Source organism: Seriola lalandi, unplaced genomic scaffold, assembly GCF_002814215.2.
Source record: "Seriola lalandi dorsalis isolate HSWRI2012SDOR001 ecotype SW California unplaced genomic scaffold, Sedor1 jcf7180002054476, whole genome shotgun sequence".
NCBI lineage: Eukaryota > Metazoa > Chordata > Actinopteri > Carangiformes > Carangidae > Seriola > Seriola lalandi.
The window spans coordinates 3,225,540-3,236,249 of NW_019525029.1; the positions used below are offsets into that span (position 1 = coordinate 3,225,540).

Sequence of the window (10,710 nt, forward strand, 5' to 3'; positions counted from 1 at the left end):
TTTGGCAGATAAGTTATTTCCAATAATTCAGGTTAAAAAAAGTGTAATTTTCTTTTAAGTGTTCTCAGTTAATTCAATGTGATTCTAAGTTTATCAACAATAAACACACTTGTAAAACCTGTTTTTGCAACACTCATCCAAGTTACCATACACAGAGAAAATAGATGGAGAAAACAGTGACACCCGAGGAACAATAACAAGGAAAATGAGATAAATAAGACACGGTGATGCTGATGAGTGATTTTTTTTTGGGACTAAACAGATGGAGCTAGTATACAGCAGATAAGAGATATTTTATATCATCAACAGGTTTATTTAAATCCATTAAGTACATTTTAACACTGTAAAAATATTAATATTTAAATAAACACATCAAATATATAAAACAGTGTAAAATCTATAAGATCTATAAATTACAAAACAGGTACAAAGCAAACACTCTTTTTTCTGGTTTATACGTGTCCATTCAAGAATTCAAAACATCACTGAGAAAGGCTCCGGAGCAAATTCAATAATTTTAAGAAATTAACTTTTAATACAACTTTTCTTTTAGTATTTTTGACACTCAGAACAACACCTACAGTTTCATTGTTAAAAATAAAAAGCCCAAACATCTGGTCTCTGATACTAAATTAAATAAGATAAATTCTACTGAGAGATGATTCAGGTGACAAGTCACAGTGTTGGGTAGATGGCAAAGCTGGCAATGCCACAGAGATTTCTCTTATTCCTCGCAAGTCGGATGAAGCCTTCCTCTCCCCACTCGGTTCCCCAACTGAAACCACAAAAACAGTCAATTTAATATCACACACTACACTCACACTCTGAAGTCACTACTTTCTTTTATTTCTTTTCACATGTGGGGTAATGGGGTAGCAATTTTTCATAATCATCCAGTCAAAAAAAAAGACAAGCTCACCTGTTTTTCACAAGCCAGTAGTCTTGTCCTCTGTCTGTGCCGTAGCCCACGACCAAGACGGCGTGATTTATAAACCTTGGGTTGCAGCCGGGGGCATTATATAAACCTAAAAGATCTGTACGTTTAGTAACAGTGGCTGAGAAAAATGAAATATAAAGTGATAAAATGTCATGAACCCTCTGTTACCCTGATATTGGCGTTACTGCTGACACCTGACACTTCCTGTAGCTTCAGGGGTTACAGAGTTTCTGTCTGCTAAAGTAATCTAGCAGTTCATTTCATGCTTTAAAGCCACTTCTGCCCCAATTTTGTTGTTCATTCCTTACACCTTGCAAAAAAAAAATCATATTTCATATCTGATCCCATTTGATTAAAGGAATAATCAATAATTAATTTTGCAAACATTTAGAAAAAGAAAGAGTCATTGTCCTTGTCAACTCATCCATAACTCGAAATACAAATATGCTTTGTAAAATCTGTATTTACAGCACACAAGTTTTATAAATATAAAGCTCATGGACAGTTGTGACAAATTTAGTCAAAAGTCTATTTTGGGAACAGTATAAATACTGGGGCAACAGTATTTCAGCAGAGAAAACTGCATTATTGCTGCAGTGTGAGTGCAGTGTCCATGCACCTATGCACATCTCCACATCCAGAAGCCTTCATCCTCACCTCCTCTGTAGTTATGGAAAGATGGCAGCATGGCGTTCACGGCCACAGCGACAGGACCTACTGAGGCCACCGCAGCCTGCAGGGCCCTCTCATCTCCTCGTGGAAGGATGTGGAAATTAGAGCAGTAACCAGCCTTTCCTTTGACAGAGTAGCGACATTTCCCATTCTACAAATAGAAATGAGATTTACAAAATATGTTATCATTATTTAATATTATATTATATTTTATAACGCTAGACTGACAGGTGAATGAGCAGTGCGCATCAAGATGGTTAATGGAGGAAACATTGGAGAGACTCAGCCACATATTTGAGGCTCAGTCAGACCGAGACTCAGGAGTTTGTTGAGGAGCGAGGAGACGTATCAGAACAGTTAGCATAGTTATTTGTTCATGTTGTTTGTCAGACCTGTAACTGCCAGAGGCTGACACAGTGTTAGTGGCTGTGCTAATACAAACTCTCGCTCTCTGTACTGAGAAGGTTGACTGGTGACCGGTCAAAGAGCAGTGCGTTGTCAAGATGGTCAGCGTTAGAAGAAAACATCAGAGAGACTCAGCCACATGTTTGAGCCTCAGTCAGACTGAGACTCAGATGAGGAGTGTGTTGTGCAGCAAAATCGTCGACTAGCAGATATGTCAGACCGCTTAGCTCAGGTAGCATCTTTTACTTGTTTACTGTAACTGCCAGAGGCTGACACAGTGTTAGTGATTGTGCTAATGCAAACTCTCGCTCTCTGTACTGACAAGGTTTTGGCTTTATTTAGCCCCCCCCCGTCCCTGTAAGTTGACATGATTGATTCCTTAGGTTATATGACATGAATCCTTGGCTGGGTGGGTGGTGGAAATACGAAATCAATAAAGAAAGAAAGAAAGAAAGAAACATACAAACAAACAAGGAAGGAAGACAGAAAATGCGGCCTTCATGCTTTCTGAGGACAACCTGGTGTTCATAAGGGTAAAATCTCTCTGAGTCGACGCCTTCGTTGCGGATGACGTATTTGAAGGCTTTCGAGATGTATCCTCCTTTGCAGCCGTGGTTTCCATCGCTGGTGCTGCAGTCCACCAGGTTCTGTGGACTCAGGGGAACAAGAACACCTGCTCGTTTCTTCATCTGCCCCTCAAGAGCTCCCAAAGAGCTGAAGGCCCAGCAGGACCCACATAACCCCTCAAAAAAACAAAGGGAAACATTACTTAGTTTATTGCCACTGTTTTTTTCCCCGTTAGATTGTATTCATTTCCCCCCTTTAAAAAGCGGATCTCACTTGGTTTTGGACGGGACTGACCAGGCCGTTCTTCCTCCAGTCCACATCCTGAGGCATCGATAATCCGCTCACTTCTTTAAAAGTGCCATTTGTGAAATTAGCAGGCTCCTCCAGCTTCAAGCCGTTCATCTTCTCATTGATCTCCTCAGCTGTCTTAATAGAAAAGAGGGCTGGTAAATATGTGGAAGAAATATGCACATGATAGAAACATTACAATGTCTAAGATTAGTGATGATCTTTTCACTGCAGCACTTAAATTTGGACCCATTTCTCATTGAACTGTTGTTTCTTTACAGCAGTTTAAGGACACAGTGCAATACATTTCAGCGTGCTAAAAGTCCATCTAGAATTTAACAGCCTCTCCTAAAAAGTTCTCTATGGATTACTTGTACTGAAACTCAACTCATGGTCATAAATGAGCTCTGCACCTCCCTCCTAGAACCTCGTCAGGTTATGAATCTGTGTAGAAACTATTATAGTCAAGTTTTTATGTTGGACATGTTTTCCTTCAGCATAAGTGACACCAACATGCACTCATAAAATTAACCACAACTTCCTCCGATTCTTATCATAATTTCAACTTCTGCCTTCAGCAGAAAGAGCATAAAGTTGACTACAAATCCAACGTCAGCTTAATTGTATTTATCATGATGCTGCATAAAGTCCAGCACCTCTCCTCTTAGCCTCTTACAAATGATCTACACTTCAGCTGTCTATTCATCTCCAAGACAACTATAACACACTGTCCTTCTCTGGGGATCTCTGACTAGAGGCCAAAAGCTCGAGTGTGTCCCAAACATTGTTGCCAGTTTCCTGCAGAGTTAACACGTCACGCCCATACAAGGCTCCACTCCTCAGTCCTGCTGCCGTCTTCAGGCTCAAAATAAAATAAGATCTAAATCCTCCTCTTTCCAGCGCCTTCCAGTGCAGCTTTGTAAACACCCTCCCTCCCTGCCGTATCTTCCTTTTTACTCATACAAACCTTCATTCCCGCACGTAGGTCAAACAATGGCCTGATCAAAGAGACCACACTGAAACATTATCCCTTCATCACTACCAAAAAATATTTTTTTCTGTCACGCATATGTATAACTGCTTTTTTGCATTGCATTTTTTGTGCATACTATCCATTTCTAGTCCTTCACAAAGCAACCATTTATGTTTGTTTTAATAACAGTAGTTTTCTTTTACATAATTATTAAGATGAATCACTTTGAAGTCGATGCCAAAACAAAACGCAGTTCCACTGTATTTCTAAACTGTTTTTTTTTAAAAATAAATTTATGTAACTTAGTTAGCCTTCCCACATGTGCTGTAGGTCATATAACCAGATTGGCCCAGCCTATACAGGATTAAATTAATCAGATTGTATAAAGGAAGATTAAAGCAGCTCTATAGGTTAGGGTTTAGATTAAGCCTACGTGGTGCAGGTTTAAATGCAGATTAACAGTGTTGGTCAGTCGACCATCTTGCACCAGCAAAGGTCAATGAGTGTCAATGCTCTTCAGGTTATGATGTCCAGTGTTTGTCTGCACAGGGCCTGGGAGGCAGAGGCAGTGCGGGGATATGTGGAGACCGCTGTTTGTGCCAAAATGTTTGTCGTGTGCTGTGTAACCACCAGAGGTCTCTCTCATACATTTCTGTCCTAAGCAAACCCCACTCTGGTTCTGTAATCTGTCAGATGACAAATCTGACAAATCTTGAATATCTTCAATAATGGTTTCCTCAGTTCTACTGCAGATTTCTGTCAGCCAACAAACTCTGTACAAGCTATAATTTAGTTTACTATTGGCAAGTAATAAGCACAAGATTCATCGAGCAAAAATAAAGACAGTTATCTGCACGCTTGCTATGGAAGTGAGAGAAGTGTATAAAAAGTGATTAGAGTAAAAATAAAATAAATAAAAGATAAAAGTTCGAGTTTGTTAGATTTTACTCTGCAAGGAGTTTTAACTTGAAGCTCAGAAAAGTACAAATAAAAGATTATCTGACTTTTTCTTATGTATCTCAACATTTCTTGTGCTCTTGTGTAACTGTGGTTGTGAACTGTTGAAATCCAGTGACAAACTGAGAAAAACTGATCTCAGAGCAGGTCAAAGTCTGTCACAAAGAAAACGTGAACTAGAACTATTTATGTGAGTCCAGATGACACTGAATTATTTATCTGCATATCTCAACCTACAATGATGTTTTGAGAAAATCCAGACCTGTCTGTCATGATGCAAAACTGAAAAGTTAGGAAGGCCTGTTTTCTCAGCAACAGAAACTAAAAAACCACAAGCTGTCATGCTGGAGCAGAATCCTACCATGTCAGCCAGGTGGTTCAATCCCAGAGTGAAGTTATGTTTTCCTGCTGATGCCTCCTGGTTGTGTCTCAGCACCAAGACCAAGTTCTTCTGCCACACTGCTCTCCTGAAGATGATCTCCGTCTGAAACAGAAACACTGACTGAGTGATCTTTCCACCGGCGTGGGTGAGTATGCGTGTGTGTGACAACAGAGAGAAAAGTCCTACCTGATTATCATAAACCCTGTGATGTTTGATTTTCCACTCTTCCCACATCTTATTTAAAGGTGATGAAGAATGGCCGAGGACCAGGAAGGCCAGAAGCAACACCACACACAAAATGTGCATCCTGCAAAGGAAAAAAACAAAACAGTCACTTTAAGGGAGCAGATATGACCCTCGTGTCTTTCTATAGAGCTGAAACTATTCGACTAATCACTTAGACAACTGACAGAAAATTCACTGTCAGTAAATGATTAAATGATAAGATTTTGCTGCTTTTCTTTGTCTTTGTGTGACAGTAACCTCAGTGTCTTTGGGTTTTGGACTGTTGGTTGGAAAAGCGTGAAGACGTCACTTTGGCCTCTTCTGGGAACTTATGATGTGCATTACACAAGCAAGGTTACAGCCACAATTTTAGAAAAACGTTATGATTTGAACCAGACGAGAAAAATACAGTTTCAACATTTTGTAATTTTGTATTTTTAATTCAGCTAACAGTTCAGGTTTGTATTCTGTGAATTTCCTCTTTCAAAATTCAGCAAAAGCAAAGCAAGCGCATCAGAATCTTCCTTAACCATCGAGAGAATGATGAAAGACTCAACTCGATAAACCTTTTGAGATTCATCATACGGTACATGTTGAATGTAAACTCCTCAGGATGTTAGCATCAGTCCCTGCATCAACAGCTGATTAGCTTCTTTCTGCAGTAGAATATAGTCACATATAAACACAAATCTTCAATAAAGACTGCACTGTTATATGTGCACAGTGCACAGTTCAGCTTAACAAATCTGAAACCACAACACGCAGCACTGCATGCAATATTCATAGGTGCATGTTTAGAACTAAAGGGAGGAAGTTGGAGCCTGTAAAACCTTCACGTAAAAGTTAAATAAGAGTCAGACATGTTTGCTTTGGCTATTTTACGCTGCTGACTTTTCAAATTTTCTTCACCTCAAAAAGGAGAAGTTCAGACCTGTTTCACTGTAATCTCTGAACTCCTTTCTCTGAAAATTGCTTTTGCGCTTTTATTCATCCACACACTGTACAGTCGTAAACTCTGACAAGCATTTGACCTCCACACACTCTGCACACTGCACACAAAATCAGCCCGAGCAGTTTTCACACTGTTAATTACAACAAATGAAAAGTTTACCTCGTCGCACGCCAATCAGCAAAGTTATTCTGCCCAGGGAAGAAAGTGCACCCGTTTTGAACCAGCCTTCACACATTAAAGAGGAAGTATAGTTTCCTTTAACACACAGTGTGTTTTTTTTCCAGTGCATCTGCTCTCTGACTCATCATGTGAATCTAATTTACGACCAGCTGCGGTTGCCAAAAACAGTCTTCCAGTATGAGAGGTGGAAGTCACAAAAGTTACATGTTACAAATGTCTGTAAAATAAACCGTCTGTGGGGAACAACAAAAGTGGAAAACAAAAACAAAAAACTGTGGATGAGAACATTTAGAAATCATTTAACAAATCAAAGGATGATTTGTGAACATAAAACTGTAGGTAAATTGTAGAATTTTAAAATAGTTGGAATAATCTATCACCATTTTCTTATTACAGTAATCACTTCATCAACATATTGAATTGTGTTTGACATTGCTGCTAATGCTACTGCTAATTTCTGTCAGTGTCAGTTTGTGATGAGAGAAGCAGTTAGTTTGAACCCTCAGAGTAAAAGACTAAAACTGTTATTATCAGCTGTTACGGAGTGGACCATGTTGTTTGTTAGTGCTGGTTAGGAACACATGGTTTTTCTATTGGCTAAGGTGTGCTGCTATATTGTGTGTTTCCTGTTTGCGTGAGGGGCTGTGGTGTTAAGTGTTCAGTCACGAAAGCTTATTTGTCCTTCAGTGTACTTCTTTAAGATGCATAGGTTCAAAAATACAACAACATAAAAAGAAAACGCATCATAAAATAGTCTGTTTATTTAACAGACATTTGATTTTTGTGCTCAAGTTGCTGCTGTCCCATTACATGCAGGCTCATGCTGTTAATAAGGGTACAGTTTGGTAGTGGGCGGACTGACAAAGTGCACGTGATGATGAAGAGTTGTAAACGTGTGTGTCATACTGTGATCGCAAAGTCCTGTTGGAGTGTTACAGTTACGGTTTCTCTTAATCTGTAGTTAATCAAAACACAACTCTTTCTGTCCAAAGGGAACTAAATCTGCCTGCTACATGTACTGGACTATATCTTGGCCTGGAGCAGTGTTTTGTTGTCAGGCAACATAACCAACCATACAACCGCATCATGTTGTTTTTACATTGATTAAAGAAAAGCTGGTAATATGATAATATATTATTGAGTGAGCTTTACAGGTGCCAGTAGGCTCATTTTGTTACTTTTGGACAAAGCCAGACTAGCTGTTTCCCTCTGTCTCCAGTCTTTATCTCAGTCGAGCTAAGCTGAGCTGAGGTAACCAGCTGCGGGCTGTAGCGTTTCACAATTTACCAACAAAGCAAATAAATAATATGATAAATATAAAAGAATATTCCCCGATTTCCAGTCATCTCTTTTCTTTAATCCATCTAATAAAGGCAGAGGACCAGAAACATCACGGGAGTCATCACTGCAGGGATCAACAATGACGCAACAATATGATAATAAAAGGACAGGAGGATATTATGCAATGAGGAGCTTTGATTTGGCCGAGGCTGTAATTGGCGTTCATCTCTGATCTTTCTCTTCCTGGATCCGGGGGTTGGACAAAGATTCGCTGATGAACGCAGGTTCCCTGAGGTACCAGATGGTAAGTTCCTGACTCAGCACCCGCTCTTCTTCTGTGGTGGTGATCATCCTTTGGGTCAACACACCACATAATCCTGCAGCGAAGCAGAGAGACAGACAGTTCTACTCAAACACCTGATTGTTTCTTCTTTTTTTTTTTTACTTAAACAACAAAGTGTTTGAAAAATAGAATTTACATGTGGAGCAATGTGGGTGTACTGAGCAGCTAAAACAAAGAGTGCAGAAATTTACAAATGAATGTGCACTCGTTATATTTATGAGCCAATTATTCAAGTCTTTCAGAGACGTGGGACGATATTCAATCACAGAGGGGAAAAGAAAAGCATTCTTCAGTCAAATACATCAAAGAACATGTTACCACCCACATCTTCTTATTGAAACCTGACAGATTTACTGTAAAGCTAATTTTGAATTGAATCAGCTGATGTGTTCAAAAGCACCTGCTGTTATATAATTGTAAGAGAGTGGATTCAGGGCAAATCGAGCAACTGAAAACGAATTCATATATTTACTTTGATTTCAGTCTCTTCCTTCATTAATTGTTAATAGATGGAAATATCATGATTGCTGAAACCTATATCCCATCCTGCAAGTGCTCCAGTTGAAAATGACCTACTTTGTAAGTAACTGTCAGGCCTGCGAACCCAAACTTGTAGGTAACCTGTTGTTGAAGAACCTGCAGAAATACTTATTGCACTTCCTCACACAGAAGCTCATTGTCCACATTTCTCAGCCAGGTCGCCTTGGCCAACTTGTTCTATTTTTTAAATGACGCATATATTAGACTGCACTGTGCTGTCACTTTTATTCTCCTATTTTATCCGTATGATTTAATTTTAGCTTATTTTTTAACTTCAGTTTTAGTTTTTAACACCCATGTACATTTCCTTTTATATTGCCTTGTGTCCCTGTTATGTATCGTCTTAATCCCTTCTTATGTCTTATGTACAGCACTTTGAATGGCCTGGTTACTGCTGAAAGGTGCTGGACACATAAACATGCTTTCCCTTTTCTTTCATTACACCATGGTACATAACATATTTAATTGGAGTAAGAATTAAGGGTTTTTTCCATTATTAGTTGTTATTTCATTATCACTTACAACAATATTAATATTATTGTCGATGTAGTTGCCCATTCTTGACAGGGAACAAGCAGGGCTGAAAGTTTGACGTCAACAACCAGAGAGAAACAAAAGCTTGTTTCAGGGCTGTGCAGAAACCTTTAGATCTGTGCAGCTGCTCAAAGTAAAAAGAAAAAAGGGAACATGCAGCAAGATTTTAAAACACCATACACCATCATAATTTACAGCATAACCTGTTGAAATAAAGCAACCCACATTCACACACAGAATGTGACATGGTATTTTACAACAAACGACGTCACACTACAACATTGCTCGCCACCTATCACGTAAAACAACTGGAGAACTGTTGCCTACAATGTCGCCTAACTGTTCACCAGAACCACTGTGGTCAGGACCACTTTCAAACTTATGTTGCATAACTGATGCACGATGTGAAGGGGATGCTGTTGTGTAACGATAATACTCATGGCATGTGATTGTCAAAGGACAAAACAGCGGAAGAATATACAGAGTGCAGGGCATACACACACACACACACACACACACACACACACACACACACACACACACACACACAGTGAGAACCATCAAATGGAATTAGCTAAATTAGCTTTATGGCTGCTTTGAAGTAAAATTTTACATTCTCTAAATTGGTGGACAGAAATTCACTTCATCCACGTCAGAAGAAAGTAACTAAGACACAAACAGAGACCAGCTTGTGATGGGGTCACAGCAGCCGTGATGCTTTTCAACATGTCAACCCATGAGTGCTCAGTAGTTATTAATACATGGTCTTCCCCTAGGAGATAAATAAAGTGTCTATCTATCTATCTATCTATCTATCTATCTATCTATCTATCTATCTATCTATCTATCTATCTATCTATCTATCTATCTATCTTATTAAATGACTATTCAGTACTAATGGGCCTTCATTTTGATGAAGACTGCAGAGTTACACCACTACTCAATGCTGCAGAAGACGTCTGTGTGGTCATTTTGTCTGAGGTAAAGGTAATTAAACCTGCTCAAGTTTTAATAAATCAGTGTCAGTAACTTTAAACAAGACAGCATTAACAAAATGACACGCGTTAGGACCGACAGACCAGTTGTGATGGCGTTTTGCAGCATGATACTCATACTAATAATCCAGTATTAGTAATATATCTGATAGGTTTCATCTGACAGTTTTTTTTTTTTTACCCCTAAAGCACCAGCCTTTATTCACTTCTGCCCATGAATTTACAAACGAAAAAAGTAGATCATTATCCAACTTTCGAGTGGCTCTGACAGAAAGAAAGATAAAAATATGTTCCTTTATTTCCAAGTGTCAGCGCATAAAATCATTCCCATCTGTTGTTGCTCCTAAATCTCTGCATTTGGCTGACCTGAGGCTGCCTCCTGTCATCCAGTGCAGCGTTTCTGGATGAAGTCCAGGAAGCGAGTGCATATAATCCCCCAGCATGCACAGAGCACTCGCGCATTTCGTCCAGAGCCAGGT

General features: G+C 39.2%; 1 protein-coding gene across 1 annotated transcript; it reads right to left on the bottom strand.

The window, feature by feature from the left end:
- Nucleotides 1-290: 290 nt before the first annotated feature.
- On the bottom strand, nt 291-6,606 carry ctss1 (cathepsin S, ortholog 1). Its single transcript, XM_023412077.2, has 8 exons — nt 6,518-6,606; nt 5,368-5,488; nt 5,161-5,283; nt 2,855-3,007; nt 2,533-2,757; nt 1,595-1,760; nt 920-1,025; nt 291-775 (listed from the first exon to the last, which is right to left on the bottom strand). Exons 2-8 carry the CDS (start codon nt 5,485-5,487, stop codon nt 676-678), a joined length of 993 nt encoding a protein of 330 aa, XP_023267845.1. The 5' UTR covers nt 5,488; nt 6,518-6,606; the 3' UTR covers nt 291-675.
- Nucleotides 6,607-10,710: the final 4,104 nt, after the last annotated feature.